Consider the following 22,016-nt stretch of genomic DNA (forward strand, 5'->3'; position numbering starts at 1 on the left):
ACACTGCCTGCCATCTACGCATAAATGATATCCACTTTAACCACAAACAGTGCGTTTCTTCCTTGTAATGAGAAAGCACAGCGCAAGCACGAGAATCAAAACTGCAAGACAAACTTGCTTGTCAACCAATCTCAAGAGTGTGCATAATAAAATAGTGCCAGAGCAGGCTAGTCATGGAGCAGGGCTTCTCCTTTAATCACATATTCTTGGTAAGGATAATAGATCAATTACAACACATAGATCAATTACAACACAGAGATATATAAGATGCTCTAACGTTATTTAACAATATATAGTATTAACTGGAATATGAAAGTAAGGAGGGGGCCACTGGTCCATTTTAAGGAAATTCAATAGGAGCAAATGTAAGTATACGTATTCCAAAGCCAGTAAATTACCTCAGAGCCAATATAAGCTTTTCCCTGTATGAGTTCAGGAGCTGCATATGCTGGGCTTCCACAACAGGTCATTAAGTGATAATCCATGCCACCCTACAGACGGTAGAGAAAAGAAAGACAACAGAAAGGTTAGTTACAAATATACTTGAAACACAAGAGTTGCTCTACGCTCATTTTTTGACATTTACCATTTTTTTTCTTAAAGGGAACCTGTCACCCCCCCGTGCCGGGGTGACAGGCTCCCGACCCCCCTATACTCACCTGATCCCGCTTCTGGATCCGGTCGGGTGACGGAGATCTCAGCCGCTGCAGCCCGGTGCGCGCGCTGAGAGATGAGTCCAACGCTCATAGAGAATGACAGGAGAGTCCAGCGCTCCGTCATGCTCTATGAGCGTTGGACTCATCTCTCAGCGCGCGCGCCGGGCTGCAGCAGCTGAGATCTCCGTCACCCGACCGGATCCAGAAGCGGGACCCGGTGAGTATAGGGGGCTCTAACGGGGGTCGGGAGCCTGTCACCCCGGCATGGGGGGGTGACAGGTTCCCTTTAAATGACTGAAGTGTGTCAAGCTTGTAGTGTAAGCAACTCACACAGAGTATGGCTACACCTTGGTCCAACAAAGGATATTTCCTTAGGTTAAAGAGGTATTCCCATCCCAGCCAGTTATCCCTTATACATAGGATAGGGGATAACAAGCACAGATGGAATTTCTCCGTCCGTCCCCCCCCCCCCAAGAGCTAAAAAAATGAAATTCCTCCAAATCTAGCTGGTCTTACTCACCAAGCCCCTGAGTATTTTGAGCTATCTCCCATCTTCCTAGCTGCTGCCGTTCCAGAGTTACAAGTTTTTCTATAAGATGGTCTATATCCAAGATAGGAAACTACATTTCCCATAATGCAATGATTATGCCTGATAATGGGGATGTAGCAGAGTTGAGATGGTGGTGATATAGTAGAGCTGAGATGGTGATGCCTATATAGCAGAGCTGAGATGTGAAAATGATACAGCAGAGGAGCACTCTGGGCGTCCAGGGGTCAGGATGACATGTGATGTCGACACAGAGGGTGGGGGCCAGGAGCAGGGAGTGGTGTCAGGTTGGACTGAGATTTGATGATTCCATGCACTCCGTGGGGGGTGGATGCATCTAGATAACAGCAAAACTGTGCAGAATCCATAATAACTTGATATTGGAAAGATTAAAAGCTATGGGTGTTTCCTGGTCAGAATTTTTATTTCAAAAGCTATACATAATAGATGCATAAAGGCTGAGTATTTTAGAAATGTCAGAAGATTGCAGTAAATCTCCATTCAAGTCCCTTACACATTATCATATTGGTGTAAGGGAAACATTTTATTTATAATTTTTTTTACTAATAAAAAAAAAATATATATATTATTATATATATATATATATATATATATATATATATATATATATATATATATATATATATATATATATATATATATTTTTTTTTTTTTTTTTTTTTTTATTTATTTGTATAGTGGGAAAGGGGGACTTTTAAAATTTTTAAATCACTGTGCAGAGGGTTAATTAGTGTTGCTGCCTTTTATTAGCTCTGGAGCCGGCCACACTGATGTGTGCAGGACCACCCTCATTGGAGTGGCCCCGTACACATTTAAAGTCCCTTCAGTCTAGGAAATTATTATTTATTATTATTATTATTATTAAATATATATATGTTCCTACTGCATGGGGCATGTACAGTAGGAACAAATATATATGTATTAAGGATGTGAAGGGGGTTAAACAGGGATAACATTTAAATGAGCACAGCATTCAAGGGACTAACAGCCAAATTCTGGTTCATGAGCTGATTGCACATTTATGCATATAAATTAAAAAAAAAAAAAAAAAAAAAAAAAGTAAATGAGTAAAAACACCACACACACACACCACTGTTGACTAGCCACATTATACATTTCTCCATATACTTTTCAGCTGATTGAAGGACTGTGTGAATAATCCTGAAATCATTTGTGAAGCCCTACCAGCTTGATAATTAAGCAATGCAATAGGCTCATTAAATGTGTGCCAATTTACTAGATTTGTGCTCAATTAGTAGGGGTTCACCCACAAAAAAAAAAAAAAAAAAAAAAATAATATATATATATATATATATATATATATATATATATATATATATATATATATATATATATATATAAATAATTCGTGACACTAGCGCTAAACAGACAGATATGATACACATGATAAAATATATAGACCTAAAACTTAGTCATCCAAGCATATGTGGAATTATCAAGAGTACTTGTCACTATCCATCTTTCCCCAGACCAGGGTGTAGTCACAGTAGATGGCAGAGAATAGGGTTGCTGTGGAAATGTAAGGTCAAGGGGAACTACCCAAGCAAGAACATTTCTACTGAAACCCAATATTCCAGTGTCAGGTACTGCTGCATGTCAGTCTGGCAGAGAGGCGCATAGTGACAGATACAAAGTTGACACAACGGTTTCACCTAATGGTCTGGTGAAGAGATTTTATAGAACATGTTTACAGCATTTATCTGCAATCCTCAAGCCTAGCAGTAGAGGGAGCAAGTGTTTGTAAAATTGTGGTCATCTGATTAAATTAGAAAATTTACCTTTGGCTTTGCACAGAGTCCAAAGTCTATTAGTTTCAAGTTCTGATCCTCATCAATAAGAAGATTTTCCTATTGAAAAGTAAGCAAGAATGAGAGTCAAAGCATACCTATTTGGAAAAAAGAGAAGATGATCAACTCACTGGCTTTAGATCTCTGTGTGCATATCCTTCGCTGTGAATATATGCAACAGCAGATACAATCTGCCGAAAAAACACCCTGGCTTCTTCTTCAGTTAAGCGGTCTTTAGCAATAATATAATCAAACAGCTCCCCACCTGGGCAGTACTGCAAGAGAAAAAAAACATGATGTTTTAATAAAAAAATATATATTAAACACACTGCAGCCAGCTTTTTCCCTTGCTTGCTTTAGCCCTCATGCACATAGCATAATGCTGAGCCATTAGAGAGATGTAAGGACTATTTGTGCCAACATGTGTTTACCTTAATGCAAATGTATAGCTTTTCCTCTAAAAAGCTTTGCTTTGGAAACCTTTGTAACACAGCACCCTAGTAAGCCACAAGTCTTTACGAGTTAGGCATTAAAAGAAAAAAACTCTGGAAGAAATCAATTTTTCAGGAACCCCTTGGGGGTAGCTGCAGGTTGCAAGACAAACTCTACTTACCTCTCCCCGTGCCTCCGCCACACTGCGTCACAGGCTCCGGGACGCCCAACAGAACTCATTCCACCCAACCCCCCACTCCAGAGTTGCGATGGTGTCAAAACTCAGGACCAACCAGCCTGGCTGATGAATGGACATTCTTTCGGACAAAAACAAATGCACGAGCCTGGTGGGTGTCTCAGAACAGTAAGGCAGTGCTGTGGAGGCATGGGGTGAGGGAAGTAAAACTGGTTTATTATGTCCCTCCCTGACTCATGGGAAATTATGATTTTCTCCGGACTGCTCCTTCAAAGTGCTACAGGGGAGAATGGCCTCAAATTTGGGTTTAAATAAAAAAAAAAAAAAAAAAAAAAAAAGCAGGAAGTAACTAATTGATGTGGCTCTGTGCGGGCACCAGGACAGGTAACTATAAGTCGTCACCCCCCCACCCCCCCCATTAAGATATAACTCCTGTCTAGACTTCTTTAAATTTCGTAATGGACGCGATTGTCAGTAATGGGCAGTAAATGTGATGTGAATGTTTCACATTGAAGGATGTGTATGCCTACTACACCCCTTGACTTTATAATCACACACCCATTACTTTCATTAAAAAAATTCAATCCTCTTGCATCAGACTATTAACTGAATTATCAGTGCCTGTATCTTGGGAACTGAAGGGAATATCAAGAAACTGTAATATTGGTATTGAAGGGTATATTCACACGGGCGGGCTCGCAGCGAGATTCTCGCTGCGAGCCTGGCAGGTCCTGGCAGTTCCCATACACTACATACTTGCTGCGGTCCAAACGACCGCAGCGAGTATGTAATTATACCGCCCTTAACCCCTTCTGCTCCCGCCCGGCTCCCCCGCTGTAAGCATACTTTACCTGTCCTTGCTGCACGGGTCCGGCGTCCTGCTCTCCCGCCCGGCCAATCAGTGGCTGCGGCTGGGAAACACACTAATTGGCCGGACAAGAGAGCAGGACGCCGGACCTGTGCAGCAAGGACAGCTAAAGTATGCTTACAGCGGGGGAGCCGGCCGGGAGCAGAAGGGGTTAAGGGCGGTATAATTACATACTCGCTGCGGTCGTTTAGACCGCACCAAGTATGTAGTGTATGGGAACTGCCAGGACCTGCCGGGCTCGCAGCGAGATTCTCCGCCCGTGTGAATATACCCGAAATCAGAGAATTCTAAGGCATTTAAAGGGGTAGTGCGGCGCTAAACAATTATTCACAAATTAACACACATTACAAAGTTATACAACTTTGTAATGTATGTTATGTATGTGAATGGCCCCCTTCCCCGTGTTTCCCCCCACCCACGCCAGACCCGGAAGTGTGATGCACTATACTCACCTGATTCGTGTCGACCCCTGTCCGCCATCTTGTGACAATGTCATCATCTTTGGGCGGCCGGCCGAACCGCTCCATCCGTCCGCTGAGCAGCTGATGATGCGGCAGGTGTCGGGCGCACGAGGGACGGATTGAGCGGTTCGGCCAGCCGCCCGAAGATGACATTGTCCGAAGATGGCGGACAGGGGTCGACACGAATCAGGTGATTATAGTATAGTGCAGTATTGGCCTGTTTTGGTGCCTCATCTCCCTCCAACCCTCCCCTCTCCATAGAAAACCAAGACGACAAACTGCTTTTTCATGCTAAAAATGCATCTTTCGGCTAATAAACACAACTACTTAGTTTCTTAAAATCACCTGAACTATTGATTTCAATATTACAAGAGATTTTAAGAAACTTTGTAATTGGGTTTGTTAGGCGAAAATGAATTTTTATCATGAAAAAACAGTTTGAAGCTCTCCCAGTCTTCATTGTTCTCCTATGGAGAGAGGGAAATGAGACACCAAAACAGAACAAAGAGTTAATTTACAACTACATGACCTGGCTATCTCCTCTGACAGCCAGCACTGACCTCTCTGACCTCTGAATACAGCTTTACCCAGCTCCCCATGTCCCTCCTCCCCTCTCTATAGAACAGACAGGGTTGGGTCTGATGCAACAAGTCACAATTTCCAGATTTTTTGGAAAAGAGGAGGGAGGTGGGACCTGGGAAAAGGCTATTTGAATGCAGATAATGGAATATTTGCCTAATAAACCCAATTACAAAGTTACTTAAAATCGCCTGGATTATTGATTTCTGCAAAAAAATAAAATAAAACTGACTCTTTAACTCCTTAGCGACCCATGACATATCTGATACGTCATGGTGCCACGGGGGGGTGTTCAGAGCGCTCTGAACGGCGCTGATCCCGGCTGACATGTGCAGCTGGGCAGTGCCTCTATTAGCCGGCGCGGGTCCCGTTGCTGCGCCGGCTAATTAAGCCTCTAAGTGCAGCTGTCAAACTTGACAGCTGCACTTAGAGGCTTCAGACCTGACGTCCCTGGTGTTTAGTGGGACGGATCTCCCCCCCGCAATGCGATCGTGGTGGGGAGATCCGTTCTTCTGCCCGTGCCGGGCCTCAGCGTCGGAATGACGCTGATCCAGGCTCAGCAATAGATTGCTAAGGCCTGCAGCAGGCCATAGCAATCTATCACATCGATCTTTGCTGTGTATATACACAGCATTGATCTCTATGAGAGATCAGTGCTGTCTATATACAAGTCCCCCAGGGGGACTTCTAGTTACAGTAAAAATAAAAGTAAAAATGTTTATTAATACAAAATCCCCTCCCCTATTAAAAGTCCAAATCACCCCCCTTTTCCCATTTTTATAACTATAAATAAATAAACATTACTATTAATCACATTACTGATCTCGCACAGTAACTGCGTAAGCGCCAAAAAATTCCAAAGTGCAAAATTGCGCATTTTTGGTCGTATATGCGCAATCAAGGTACAGATAGAAAGAACGCATCATGGCGCAAAAAAAATGACACCTCACACAGCCCCATAAGCCAAAGGATAAAAGCGCTGTAAGCCTGGGAATAGAGCGATTTTAAGGAACATATCTGTTAACAATGGTTTGAATTTTTTACAAGCCATCAGATAATATAAAAGTTATACATGTTACATATCGTTGTAATAGTAACGACTTGAGGAACATGCATAGCCAGTCAGTTTTACCATAGGCGAACGGCGTAAATGCAAAACTCCCTGAAATCAAAACAAATTCCTTTTTTTTTTCAATTTGACAGCGCCAATGTTTTTTTTTCCGATTTCGCAGCATATGTTATGGAAAAATAATGCTTGTCATTGCAAAGTACAATTGGTTTCGCAAAAAATAAGCGCTCATACGGTGAAAAAATGCAAGCGCTATGGCCTTTTAAACATAAAGTGGAAAAAGCAAAAGTGCAAAAACGAAAATTGGCTTTGACCTTAAGGGGTTAACAACTCTGCAATGCTTTTAACTGCGATTATCTTTTCGTGACATTAAAGGACAACTCCCGCGGGACCCAAAAAAAAAAAAAAAAAAAACACAGACACACACAGACACCATACTCACCATCTCTCCGGTGACGATCGCCACTCGATTCGCCCGCCGTCCGCCTCTCCGTCGCCGCCGTTCGCCATCCAGCGATGTCTCCGACTTCCGGGTCCAGGGGATGGAAAAGGCTGCCAGTGCGCTTGCGCACCGGCAGCCTTTTCATTGGCTGGAGCGCATCACATGGCTTCCAGCAAGCTCAGCCAATCAGGGCTGAGCAAGCTGGAAGCCATGTGATGCGCTCCAGCCAATGAAAAGGCTGCTGGTGCGCATGTGCACCAGCAGCCTTTTCATCCCCATTCACTTTGCATAAAGACGCCGAGGAGGAAGAAGACCCGGACCGCCCCTCGGCTCTGACGTCGTCGTCACCAGATGCCGCCCCGGAGAAGAGGACCGTGACGATCGTAATAGGTAATGTATACATTCCTTAACTTCCGGGGTGGGTGGTCGGGGGTCCGAAAGTGGGGGAAGGGGGCCAGGCCGGGTATTTAACCACATTACAAAGTTATATAACTTTGTAATGTGTGTTAAATGAGCAAAAAAAAATTTTTGTGGGAGTTGTCCTTTAATGGTTTGTGGTACACTTTGTTTTAAAAAAAATTATTTGCACAAAAATTAGAAAAATTTAAATTTATTTAAAATTCTCTTTTTCTAAGATAGTCATGCCACATAAATTAATTACTGCAAAATGTCTACTTTATGTTGACATTTGGTAAATGTCATTTTACCTTTAGGATGTTAGACAGCTTTGAAGTTTTGAATTTTTTTCCCTAACACAGCAAATACTAACTGAGAAATGCAACTCAATATTGATCCCTCCGACCGTCCTGAGGGCCGGCCCCCGTCTGCTGCGTCATCAGCTGCTCAGCAGCCAATCGCAGCTGAGCAGCCGATGACGCAGCAGACGGGGGCCGGCACTCAGGACGGTCTGAGGGATTCGGCCCGGCCCTCCGAAGAGGACTTCAATGACTGAAGATCGGAGACGAGTTGGCACGTGACAGGTATAGCGCACCACACTTCCGGGTACACGGGTGGGGGTGGTGGGACACGGGGAAGGGGGCCATTCACAGACATAACATACATTGTATAACTTTGTAATGTGTGTTATTCTGTAAATAATTCTTTACCGCCGCACTACCCCTTTAAGGCCCTATTCCACAGAACGATTATCGGCCGTATTCAGCCGATAATTGTCCCGTGGAATAGAAGTCAACGATCAGCCGACATTGTTCATGACGGCTGTTCATGACGGCTGATTGTTGCGTTGTTTGTCTTTCAAACATGTTGAAAGAGAAACGACTCATACAGAAACAACTCACCCGCAGGGAACGAGGAGCAAACAAGCGCTAATAGCGCTCATTTGCTCCTGTCAGTCGCCCGGTGGAATAGGGCCTTTACTCTCTATAGACAGCTGCGGCAGGAGAAGGCAATGTGCGTAAGCTAGCTCCTGATCGCCATTAAGGACAGCAGAGGGAGGCAGGGAGAGCATGACATCCAGGGTTTTCATAATGCAGGAATTCCTTGCTTTTCATGACGTCCCTGGACATCAAATAGGGGTTAAAAATAGCAAAATATATTTTTTTGCTTCATTTTTCCATTAGTCCTCTTTAATTATATTGTACAAAAGGCAGCTAACCTCAAGAACCATGAATATTTTCTTTGGGGTCTCAATAACATGGTAGAGTCTACAGACATGTTGATGGCTCAAATTCTTCATTGCTTCAATCTCAGTCTTGACACGGGGCAAGTCATCCTTAAAGGCAAAAATAAATCTATTTACAAGGCCAAGAAGGTCAAAAGGCTGTGTCAAATGTATAAAAACACAAATCACTTCAAAAATTACTTTGTGCTGTCCAGTGCATTGTAAATGAAAGTTGCAGTTCACATATTAAGTCAAGAACTGCAGGAAGTTACATTTCAGCTCTCCCACAACAGCAGAGTTACGGTGCGTTTACACACAGATATATCTGACAGATCTTTGAAGCCAAAGCCAGGAACAGACTATAAACAGGGAACAGGTCATAAAGACTGAGATTTCTCCTATTTTCAAATCCATTCCTGGCTTTGGCTTCAAAAATCTGTCAGATAAGTCTGTGTAAACGCACCCTTAGTGGCTAACCACTGATGGTTTAGTTTCAAAATAACCTTTTTTTATTATTATTATTATACAAAGACACCTTAATTAGTAGCTTCAATGCCCTACAAATCAGTAGATAGTGTTAGTTTTCTCAGATTTTTCTTTTACAAATGCAATACTGGAGGATCAAAATACGATACATAGGCTGCTAGATTGTTAGTACAAAGTATATGCGAGAGATGAGACAAGGGCTGTATGGAGAAAGCTCCATTATTTTAATCCTTGTTTTACCACTTACAATGAGAGCAAGAGATTTCCTACAAGAGGTAATGAGTATCTTAGCAAGCATCAAGACTGGGAGATTTTATGGTGGTGTTTGTGAAAAAAAAAAATGGCTTGTCCCCCAATGTCCCAATTGCTTTTCTGCTTTTTCCAGAATGGTGGGAAAGACGACTGAACAATTATCCCCCATTTAAAAAGGAGAGGTCTGGCGTTTTCTATAAGCTGAAAGCCTGCAGGGGGAGGAGGTTTATTGATTTCAAGTACCTCTTCCCATGCCCGTGGTGAGCAGCTGGAACCGCAGGACCCCTGCCAGAAATCATTTTTGTCCCGGGTTGTGATGACGTCACAAGCCGGGTTGTGATGACGTCACAAGCCGGGTTGTGATGAGGACAACCCGAGAGCCTGGTGGGGTTCCCAGTGCTCATTGAGGGCCCGGGGAAAGGTAAATTGTTACTTAAAATCAATTTTCCCATGCAGGCTGCCAGCTTTTAGAAAATACCAGACTTCTCCTTTAAAGGTTCAGACTTAGTTTTTTTTCATAAAAGTGAATTTGATTTTAGCCCCACTGCTGCAGCTCTGCATATATTTTTCAGTAGCAGTACATGGCACAACTGTCATATTCAAAGCTCACTCCAATCCTGCCAGCATAATCCTTCACTAGCAGATAAGGACTTACATCAGCGGTCAGGAAAAGAAAGGGAAAGCAGGGCGGGGGAACAAACAGCTTAGATACAGTTTTCTGTCTTTTGCAGAAAGCATCAGCTCAAAACTGATAAAGGAGACTGAAGAGATAATAGGTATGGAATGATTTGTTAGGCTTTGGGGAAGGGCTCCCCTGTGATCCCCTGCTAAACAGTTCCACCAGTACTTCCAAGACAGACTTGTCTTGGCAGTGACAGCCTGCTCAGCCAATCACTGTCTGCCGTGTTGTCCTACCTCAGTTAGCCATCATTTCATTTTTTACCATTTAAATGATTACCTAATCATACTTTGTAGTAACACCCTTATGTAGTGTCCCAGCAGAGTTGTGCCACTAAGTTCTATTGCACCTGGACAAAGTAACTTGTGTCAGGTTCACACAGTGGGATAGGATTCAAGTGTGTTGTGTTTTTTCTTCTGCATTTTATTCTATGCACAGCTGAAGGAAGCAATTGGTTAATGGTTCTGTGTCACATGTTTCTTTATCTCCTGCTACAGGTGCAGACAGTTTCCCCCTCCTTTTTCTGGTCTATCCTCTCCTTTCTTTCACCACGCAACCAATCACTGGGAGGTTTAGCTCGCCCCTAGAGAAGGAGTTGAGTTCCTGGTAGGAGGAGCTAGTCATTTCATTCAGAGTTGGTCAGTCGAGAAAGAGCGCCACCTAGAGACACTGTTCCTGCTGCAGTTCCTTGTTAGGAACTAAGAGACTCAAGTTTTCTTTTTAAAGCAAGCTACCTCAAGTATGCAGTGCTAGTTACCTCAGGAGGAAACCTGATACAAAAAAGAAGGAAAGGGACAAGGCACTACTTAAATCCGAAAAAATACATAAAGGGGTGCTCTACCCAATCTGGCATACTACTGATATACCCACTGAAAAAAAGAGAAAGCTATGCCAAAAGAAGGAGAAAGGGTGGCACGTCCACAAATCGTTGGATATATAATAAAGTATTAGACTGTACTCCAAACGCGTTCAGTCTCAACCACGAGACTTTCTCAAGGTCCCTTGAGAAAGTCTCGTGGTTGAGACGGAACGCATGGGGCTTCTTGGACCCAGACATGGACTCCCTTCTATGGTGATATTTACCCTTACTATATGGGCTTATTTGGCCACATTTACCTTTTGTTACTTCTTGTCTTGTACTGACCTACCACTGATTAATCTACACAACTGTACACATTATATGTCAGGTACTTGCTTGCATTGCAGTTTGTAACATCATAGAGGTCATAGAAGGGGTCTTTACATTTATATATGTCGGGGTACTTCCCGGGCCGGTGCTTATTTTGCACGGTTCCGTGTATGTGTCTTGTGGGTTTTAAATGTTTTTAATCTGTTTGTTTTGCACTTGCTTTTTTGTACATTAATAAAGATTACTTGATTACTTATAGTTTGGAGTACAGTCTAATACTTTATTATATATCCAACGATTTGTGGACGTGCCACCCTTTCTCCTTCTTTTGGCATAGCTTTCTTTTTTTTCCAGTGGTTACCTCAGGAGGAAAGGACGTCCTCTGAGGATCACTGTTTACACCAGGGATACCTTCTACAGAGTACAGAGCAGTGACCTGTTTTCAGCTAGGCACGGACCACAGTGGAACAAAATGCAGTTAGCCTACGTATTTAACTGTGTAACGCACAGCTATCCTGGAGAGGTTCACCCAGCGCAGGGACCTGGGACATACTACCCTGTCAGAACAGGTACCCAGATACTGTAGGGCAAAAGGTCTTAAACACGAGTACAAGAATCTTCTCACCTCTACAACTCTCAGCTACGTTATCCCAGCAGAGTACACAAGACTCTTTTCTACTCTACTATGTTTCACAGACTACCACTTTTCCGATCTTCTACCTGCACCTGAAGTAATTGAAGCTATATAAATTGTTGTGTATTGCGCTAAAGCACCAAGTAAACAGACTTTATTCTGGTTAAGTCACAGGACTCTGCCTATCATTTTGCACTAACACAGCAGAGTAACACCTGGGTTATGCAAATTCTGTGGAAGACGGCTCCGTCCGACCGGGGGTGGGTACAAACACCACTCCAGGCTACAGTGACAAGTGGCCAAGTGGCTGCCACAACATTGCCAAGCTATCCCCGGCAGGACCTTACCCATCACCCCCTGCAAACCGTACTTAATTTTACTATAATATAAAAAGTAAATATAATTTTTCATATAAAAAGTTACGTTTGGAGTAGGTGCCTTTGTTTATACCATTCACTACGTGGTCAAACTTACATGTTATCTGACCTGCTATCAGGACAAAACAATCAGACCATTATTTTTTCTGGGAAGTGATGTGACCAAAAAAAAAAAAAAAAAAAAGCAATTCTGGCAGTTGGTATTTTATTTGCGTATGTCGTTCATCACTGATAAAAAATGATTGATATATATAATTTAGGGTGCCTTCACACTTACTGCATTTACAGCAAAATCTGCAAGAATGTAGTCAATGCCTATTTAACTAATTAGCTGCCGAGCCTTAAACAGACTATGCTTATCTGCCTGCGCGCCCGCCTGCTTCTCTGGCTCCCAAGATGCGGAGCAGGCCGCCAGTGACCCAGGAGACAGCAGCAGGCAGGAGTGTAGGCAGGTAAGCATGATCTGTGTAAGGTCTGGCGGCCAACTAGTTAAATAGGCAGGGACTAAATTTTTGCAGCGGTATAAAAATGTGCAATAGCCAATAACTGTGCTGAGTATCAAAACAGATTTTGCTGCAAGGCTGACAACATGAAATCCTGTGTGAACACATGCCTATTTTTTTTTATTTAAACTTTAGTCCCCATAGAACAACAGCTTGATTGGTTGGGCCCCATGAGCAATGCAATACTATAGCATTGCATTAATCTTATCAGAGCAGCACTGTTCAGTCCAGAGCCATTAGTGGCGGCTGCTTGTGCTGAAATATAGTTCAAGTTTTAACGTCATTAGTTTGTTGACACATCTACACTTAAAGGGGACCTGTCACCCCCCGTGCTGGGGTGACAGGCTCCGGGCCCCCGCTGGAGCACCCTATACTCACCTGATCCCGCTTCTTGAGACGGTCGGGTGACTGAGATTTCAGCGCCCGAAGACCGCCGCGCACGCTCCTCAGATGAGTCCAACCCTCATAGAGAATGACGGAGCGTCGGGGATTTATATAACCCTGATTGTGACCACAAACCTCCCTCCAGAGGTCAGCTATGCCAAGCTTGAAGTATTTTGATTCCATCAGCGGCAGCGATCCTATCAGGAACAGCTGAAGCTCAGTCTATCAAGAGGGTTGATCCACATGGACATTTAAAGTAAACGGGCGATCAGCAAATGGTTATTGAAAAGTGAAAGAAAGGAGAAAAAATAAAAAATAAAATACCCCTAGGGACTCCTTGTCCATGATCTTGATGGCCACTTTCTCACCAGTCAGGAAGTGAGTTGCAAGCTTTACTTTAGCAAATCCTCCTATAAAGTGACAGAATATAGTAGTTATTAACAGAACTACAAAAAGAAAGTAAAAACACATCTTTGAGGCATACGGTGCATGCAAGAAAAGAGATACAGAAACTTCTGTCAATACCCTAGAAAATGCATTTCCAAACCAGTGTTATAACTGCCCTACCTGAAGCAGTCCAATTAAGTGTATGATTTAAGAAGTTTTATGTGGATGAACCAAGGATGTCATGGGTTAACACAAAAGTCTTCATAGCTTTCCTGTATCATTCAATTGACTACAAGCTTAAAATGTCTGTATCACACTTCATAAGCAAACAAAACAACCTTAAGGGTGCGTTCATACATACAGGATCTGCAGTAGATTTATATCTGCAGCAGATCTACAGCAAATTTGATGGATTCAAAGCAATTCTGCTACTTCAAATCCGCAGCAGATCCTGTAAGTGTGAAGGCACCCTGAAAGGGAACCAAACCTGAGAGAATAGTTTCTTCATCTATAAACTGTGTAATATATAGTGGTACCTTGGTTTAAAAGTAACTTGGATTAAGAGCATTTTGAGGTTTAAAAGCTCAGTTTTTCAAAATTGTGACTTGGTTTAAGAGCATTGTTTTGGTTTAAGAACTCCCTGTACTGGGTGGGAGGGCGACTGGGGAAGGGGCATGGTCTGCATAGCGGGGTCTACAGCACTGTACTCTGACCCAGGAAGTCTTCCTCACCATCCAAATCATAGCAGATCCACTTCAGGCTGGGGCTTGCATCAGGGGACAGGACTGTGGAGGTAATGTCTTCATAGCTGTAACCCCTCTCTCCCTAGACAGAGTGCTGCATGTAAGTGCCAACATCTGCCCCGCTCATTCCTTCATGCTGCTTGCAGTCTGTCAGTCCTGATTGGTCCATGCTGAACACACACCCCTTCTCCACTGCTGCCATGTGACCACACAGACCTCTGACAGCAGCCCTGCTTCTCTATTCTAGTCTACTGCATTATGGGGATCTGCAGCTCCATCCTGTATCTACAAACTGCTGCCGTTTTTCAGGTTTATGCACTTACTATACATCAGGGGTACTCAACAACTTTTAGTGAAGGTCCACTTACCGGGGTCTATTGTCAGGTGAAGGTCCGAGCTGAACATCAGTAGGAAACGTGATTTGTTACTTTGTCACAAACGTTCAACTATTTATATACAGAATTGCTGCTTATTAGCGGGAAAACTGGCATTTTTTTCTCTCTCACCAGGCCTTTGATATTAGGTACAAAGGGGGTGACTGCCCTGGTAGTATATAGCCCCCCTGTTGCTCCCCCAGTAGTGTATAGCCCCCCTGTGCGCTCTCCAGTAGTATATAGCCCCCTGTTGCTCCCCCTGTAGTATATAGCCCCCTGTGAGCTCCCCCCAGTAGTATATAGCCTCCCCGTGCGCTCTCCCCCTGTAGAATATAGCCCCCTGTGAGCTCCCCCCAGTAGTATATAGCCCCCCTGTGCGCTGTCCCCCAGTAGTATATAGCCCCCTGTGAGCTCCCCCCAGTAGTATAGAGCCCCCCTGTGCTCTCCCCCTGTAGTATATAGCCCCCTGTGAGCTCCCCCCAGTAGTATATAGCCCCCGTGAGCTCCCCCCAGTAGTATATAGCCCCCCTGTGAGCTCCCCCCTGTAGTATATAGCCCCCTGTGAGCTCCCCCTGTAGTATATAGCCCCCTGTGAGCTCCCCCTGTACTATATAGTCCCCCCATGCGCTGTCCCCCTGTAGTATATAGACCCCTGTGAGCTCCCCCCAGTAGTATATAGCCCCCCTTGTGCTTTCCCCCTGTAGTATATAGCCCCTGTGAGGTCCCCCCTGTAGTATATAACCCCCTGTGCGCTCCCCCCAGTAGTATATAGCCCCCTCAGTAGTATATAGCCCCCTGTGAGGTCCCCCCTGTAGTATATAGCCCCCTGTGAGGTCCCCCCTGTAGTATATAGCCCCCTGTGAGGTCCCCCCTGTAGTATATAGCCCCCTGTGCGCTCCCCCCAGTAGTATATAGCCCCCTCAGTAGTATATAGCCCCCTGTGAGGTCCCCCCTGTAGTATATAGTCCACCTGTGCGCTCTCCCCTTGTAGATGCCCCCCAGACAGAAAAAAAAAAAAAAAAAAAAAAAACAACAAAAACAACTCACCTAGCACCTCGTTCCCCGCTGCGGCTGTCTTCGTCTCTTCCAGTCGGTCCGGCCCCCCGCTGATACGCGCTCTGTAGGGATGTCCCGGGGATTCCCCAGCAGAGCACGCATCAGTGACCTCAGCGTACGCCGCCGGCCTGCACTTCCGGGAAGGACAGGCCGGCAGCGTACACTGAGGTCTGTGGTGCGCGCTCTGCTGGGGAATCCCCGGGACATCCCTACAGAGCGCGTATCAGCCGGGGGCCGGACCGACACTGCCCCCAGCCCCACAGGCGTACTGACATCTAAGGACAGTACGCCTATGGGGCGGGAGGCAGTGCGGTGGGGAGCGGGACGGACCGGATCCGGGGCGGTTAGGAGGTCTGACCAGGGGTCCTGACAGCTGGCCTCCGCGGTCCGGGTTCGGACCGCGGTCCGCCAGTTGAGGACCCCTGCTATATATTATACTACATATGCTGATTGCTATACTGTACAGTAACTTATAATACCACATATTCCGCTGTTTCTAAATGTTTGTTTCCTCTGTTCTACCTGTTATTCAGAACAAAAAAATATTTTGAGTGTGGAACCAATTGTCTGCATTTCAGACTAAATTTGCTCTGGTTCAAGAGAGGATTTGGATTACAAGCTCAGTTCTGGAACGAATTAGGTTTGTAAACCAAGGCACCACTGTAGTCCCCAACACTCTTTCCAACCATATAAGTAATCAGTATCAGTGTTACTCATAGGGCCCAAAACTGAACTTGCGCATTTGTAAATTATACCCCTGTTCGCATTAAAGGGAACCTGTCATTAGGTTTATACTGCCTTAAATGAGGGCATCATAAACAAGTGACATGCTGAGCAGATCGGTGTATTACTTATACCATTTTGTTCAGCTGTTCTCCTATTATGCAGGAGAATAGGATACTTGCCACACCCCTCCCCCGCCCTCCAGCTGCTGACTGACAGGTGACTGCCTATATACAGCATAAATAGATAACTGCCAATCAGCAGCTAGTGGGCGGAGTTTTCTGCTTTTCAGGAATATTGAGGACTACAGGGCTCACACACATAATGGAGAGAATTACTTATTGTCCATGTTATTCAGGAGGATATCTCTGAATCAGCTGCACAGAACAATGTAAGGGATATCGCACTCTGTTCTGCTTCTCTGTCAATAGTTTGTTGCAGTTCTATTGTCAGTAGGGTTATGCTGTCCTGTCTCTTTTAGGAGGTCTTAAACTGCGAAATAATTATGGCTAGAGAGAAACATCCTGAAAAAAATAAAATAAAAAAATATCACACCTCTCAAGGGAGTGTCAGCGCTTAGGGACAGCCCCTCTCTGTGACGCTGCATGCTCCTATGCTAAGAGGCGGCATGATTACAGAGAATGTTTTCCCACCAGCTATGACTACTTTACCACCACTCCAATGCCCAATTAAAATGGATGTACCTCTGATGCAGATCAGCTAAGGTAAAAAAAAAAAAAAAAAAAAAAAAAAAAAAAAAATGTACATTTGCTTCAAGTATAATTAACATAAGGCGCAGGAGTAATGCAGATATCGGATTACATGTTTGGAAACAGTGCTGGGGGCTTTATTACACTACTTATAGGTGCAGAGATTATTTTCTCATGATTGGTTCCCTTTACATTGTACATCAAACTTCTGACATCATAGCAAGATGTCAGAAGTTTGTATTGATGGGGGTGCGGAGAATGCCGCCGATTGCTTGGTTCCTTTATTGCCACTCTCACTGCCAAAGCAGCAGTAGATTAAATTATAATGGGAGCCTATGGAACTTTCAGTAGACTCCCAACATAATTCTATCTACTACTACTTTAGCAGTTAGTGGAGACAAAAGGGCAGAGTGTGCACTGCAAAGCGTTTGTCCTTTCGTTCTAGCAATTGGAAGGGGTTTAAGAAGCACCTGGTCCCCCACCAATACTCTGTTCTAATGATAGGTGCGCTTTAAAAGAAAAGATTATGTTTTAAAGTTTTTACCTGTACCAATGGTCTCATGCAGCTCATAATACTTAAGCAGTTCCTCATAATCGTCCATAGCCATTTTTTTTTAGGTCTCCTAATATCCAATCACAAGTTCTGCAAAAGTAACATTAAACATTAAACACCACACAAACCCATACTTTTTTTTTCCTTTGTCAAACAGGATAAAAACATTTCCTTCTGCTATTTTGAAGTGTCACTGTTTAATTTTTTTGCAGAAATCAATAGTACAGGCGATTTTAAGAAACGTTGTAATTGGGTTTATTAGCCGAAAAATGCATTTTTATCATGAAAAAGCAGTTGGAAGCTCTCCCCCATCTTCATTGTTCTCTATGGAGAGGGGAGGCGTTGAGGGAGATGAGGCACCAAAACAGGACAACAAAGTTAATTTACAGCTACATCACCGGGCTATCTCCTCTGAAGTCAGATGGACGCTGTTCAATGGACGACATCTGGAAATAGGCATGTACATTTTAACGCCTGTTCTAAAGAATATAACATGTGGGAACAGAGTGAGCGGCATTGCATTGACTTCAATGCAATGCCGCCCCTGTGGTAAAGAAAGGACGCTGATTCGATTACAATCAGTGTCCGTTCTTTACTGCAAAATTAAGTTGTGTGAACATAGCCTAAGGCTGGGTTTAGCAGCAGGGTTGGCAGGGTTTGGTGATGCCACTGTATATGCGGACAGCAGGTGGTACATACAACCCATATGCCCTTACTATAGCACAGAAACATTTATTCAGAGTGCAGTTTTTACGGTTTGGCAGTTTACATTTTCATACAGTTATGTACAAAGAACATACAATTAAAACCGCACATAAAAACTACACAATGGGACAATGAACGCGAGAATGACTTCAATAAAGTTCTTATTAATCAACACTATTATGCTAAAAATAACACTCAACATTGCTCTGCAGTTAAAGATTTCACAGCAGTATACACTAGTGAATGAACACTGGCATAATACCATGAAGAATAGCTACAAATAAATCAAACCTCTTGCCAAAAGCGTGGGATATTTATTCAGGATGGCAGCTTAAACAAGTTTTATCTTTAAGAAAAGGAGAAAAAAAAAAAAAAAAAAAAAGTCATAGCAACTATTTCATCCATAGTTTAGTAAACTGCGCACTGTGTGCCCCTTTTTGCAAAGAACTCTGTGCGGCATAGTCTACGACCCATAAATAAATGGATGCACCATAAGGGCTATATGAAAATACCAATACCGTCGCTGGCGTCGGTTAACTGACCTCAACCTTGCCAGGACATTATTCGCGGTATTTTCACCCCCCACGTGTGAATGCATCCCCGCCACTGCTGACCACCCGGCATGCGAATACATCCGAACCACCCGTGATCCCCATCCGGCGTGTCAATCAGTCCCCGTTACTCCTAACCCCTCCGCCCGGCATGTCAGAGCACCCTACGCCACCCCTAAGCCCCCTAACAATAAGCTGGGCTTGGCGGACAAGTTGTGGGCACTTTCCAGCATCACCTCACCACCCACGACCACCATCATTAACAATGTCCACCAAAGCCTCATGCTGCACCATGGATAAGGTGAGTGCTCCCGTCCTCCTCCAGGCATGAGCAGAACAGGGCCGCCCAAGTTAACTACAAGTACCAGGGCAAGCTGGTCCAGGTCGGCATATGCAATGCCCCCCACCCCCCCCCCGCCGGGCCAGTCCCCCCCAGCGCAGTTAAGTGCCATCCCAGCCCCCCTCTCTTTAACTCCTGAGCTCACTCTGCGATTAATAGCATTACTACTAGATGAGCACAGCAGGGAAGGCATTATGACACAGTGGGCACTATATGGGCATCAAATGGATAAAGCATGTACCACTTTATAACTCTAGGGGCCTGAATGATCAAATGTTGGCATACCTGTGCATACACGTCCTGTAGTACATAGCTGTATATCTGTGTATACACATCCTGTAGTTATATGGCTGTTTTTCTGTATATACAAGTTCAGGGCTCTGCTGAGACCCCCTAATAATAACAACAAATAATGGAAAGAGACAAGATGTCACAGCCTTGGGTTGCTGTTCAGTGAACTACTTTCCCCCCCACACAGACTTTTTTTTTAAACAAAAAATTGCCAGTTTGGCACGACCAAGTGTGTGTTGCTTACAAAAGAGGTGTGGCTTAGAAAAGGGGCAAGACAATTATCGTTACCGCGGCTACATGTACGATTAACCGTGATATTGACTTAGGCCTAAAGCACCTGTGTGCCATACATTTTTACTGAAGCTTTGCTTGGCAACCCAAGGCAGGCTTCCCCCACCATTACCGTACTATGCCTTTTTTGCTGATAAGCAAAACAGATACATCACTAATGCCATAAAAATGTTCTCTCCACAACATTACTGATCCTGATTTCTGAGGTCCTAAAAGAGTGTGTGGACGAGACTTTACAGAATGAGCCACACCCTCAGCATGCTGTATTTTGGAAAAACTGCCACAGAGCCGCAAGAACACCAGAAAGGAGAAAAAAAAGGGCATGCCAAAAAAAACAAACACTGTGTGCGTGCCAACATTTGGCCCTTGCCTTTTTGTGAGTGTAAAACCAGTCTAAGGGTGCCCTCACGCATGCTTTTTGTTTGGCATTTAAAAAAAAAAAAAAAGCCAACACAGCACATGGTGTTTTTTTTTTATGCGGTTGCATTTTTCACTTTGTTGGTGAACGTAACTTTCTGCCTTTGGCCATTTTTCAGGTTGGTGTTTTATCCGAACGTGGACTGCTGAAGTCCGTGTTCAGGTCAAAGTGCCGACCTGAATGCACATCTGGCCACTGTCTTTTTGCAAAAAAGTGGTGAAGTAGTGATAGCGACATCTAGTGGTGAAACTCTATTTTCATACAGCTGAAGTATGAAAAGGGTTATTGTTTATATGTATGTCACATGGTTCTGTGAACCTATAGGAGTCTCCTCCTCTTCTGTCCTATCATCTTTCGCTTTACTTTGTCTTACGTACTTTTTCACCCACTCACAGCACCTCTTAGATACTCTGGAGATAGGAAGTCACATGGGTAGAGGAAGTGCAAAACATCTTTTGTGTTATACGTTGTAGGGGAAGGATGCAAGCTAGAAAGCTCCCTACAGTGGTCCCTTGGGGCCCTGGCCTGCTGCCAGGTCCCCTCACCCTAAAGCGTCAGCCTTAAAGTGAACCAATCACCTCAAAAATGCATATAAAGCTAAGTACATGTGCTGTTAGACCACAGAGCACACTTCCCACACATGTTTTCATAGCCTCCTTGCCTCCCCTGTGTAAGCCACAAAGTCACTTTATAAAACTGGCACCCTGTATGCAAATTACCTTAGGTAGTCATCGGGGCGGTGTGCGGATAGCAGGTAGTCACGGTCTGCTGGGCGTCTCCCATCGTCCTGGGCGTTCTTCCGCTTTAATCACGCCTCTGTGGCCGTGATTCAAATTGCCCAGTAGCTGTGACGTCACACAGCTACGCTGTGACGCCGCCGCGCATGCGCAGTACCGCCACTTCCATTCCGGTGGTACTGCGCCTGTGCAGAATAGCCTCGAACTCCGGCTCACACTGAGTTCGAGGCTATTCTGCACAGGCGTAGTACCGCCGGAATGGAAGTGGCTGTACTGCGCATGCGCGGCGGCACAACGTAGGCGCGCCGACGTCGGGCACTGCGCACTCTCAAGTGACGTCACAGCTACTGGGCAATTTGAATCATGCCCATAGGGGCGTGATTATAGCGGAAGAACGCCCAGGACGATAGGAGACGCCCAGCAGACCGTGACTACCTGCTATCCGCACACAGCCCCGATGACTACCTCAGGTAATTTGCATACAGGGCACCAGTTTTATAAAGTGACTTTGTGGCTTACACAGGGGAGGCAAGGAGGCTATGAAAACATGTGTGGGAAGTGTGCTGTGTGCTCTAACAGCACATGTACTTAGCTTTATATGCATTTTTGAGGTGATTGGTTCCCTTTAATCAGATTCCCGTATGAGTAGGAAGACAAGACACAGCTAACAGTTTCTCCTCAGCCTACTCTACACAACACTATGCAGTGTTAAACTCCTACAGGAGAGGATAAGTCAGAGATCATCTCAACCCACACCGTGGACTAGGAGAGTCCCAGTGCAGGACAGTATCCACAGACAGCAATAAGCTGGGAACGGATTTGGATAGAGCAAAGTTACTAAGAGCCTAAGAACTCTATCTCGCAGTGCGGTTGTCAGCCGGAAATCCTCAGCATTCCGCTCATCCCAGGTAATAGAAAAAGAGAATCTGTGATTCTTTGCCCCACAAAGACACAGTGTACACTACAGCCTTAAGACATTTCCGGCCCACTGTG

At 44.4% G+C, this 22,016-nt stretch overlaps 1 protein-coding gene across 3 annotated transcripts in view; it reads right to left on the minus strand.

Moving 5' to 3' along the window:
- Positions 1–22,016, minus strand: part of MELK (maternal embryonic leucine zipper kinase) — a 50,008-nt gene that overhangs the window by 25,040 nt on the left and 2,952 nt on the right. For all 3 annotated transcript variants that reach the window (XM_069964373.1, XM_069964374.1, XM_069964372.1), the window contains exons 2-7: positions 17,682–17,780; positions 13,469–13,554; positions 8,695–8,811; positions 3,164–3,307; positions 3,024–3,092; positions 399–491 (exon numbers count right to left, since the gene is read on the minus strand). In XM_069964373.1, the coding sequence (XP_069820474.1) occupies positions 399–491; positions 3,024–3,092; positions 3,164–3,307; positions 8,695–8,811; positions 13,469–13,554; positions 17,682–17,745 (573 nt within the window). In that variant the 5' untranslated portion in view covers positions 17,746–17,780. The remainder of the gene's footprint in view (positions 1–398; positions 492–3,023; positions 3,093–3,163; positions 3,308–8,694; positions 8,812–13,468; positions 13,555–17,681; positions 17,781–22,016) is intronic.

Source organism: Dendropsophus ebraccatus, chromosome 3 (assembly GCF_027789765.1).
Source record: "Dendropsophus ebraccatus isolate aDenEbr1 chromosome 3, aDenEbr1.pat, whole genome shotgun sequence".
Taxonomy (NCBI): Eukaryota; Metazoa; Chordata; class Amphibia; order Anura; family Hylidae; genus Dendropsophus; species Dendropsophus ebraccatus.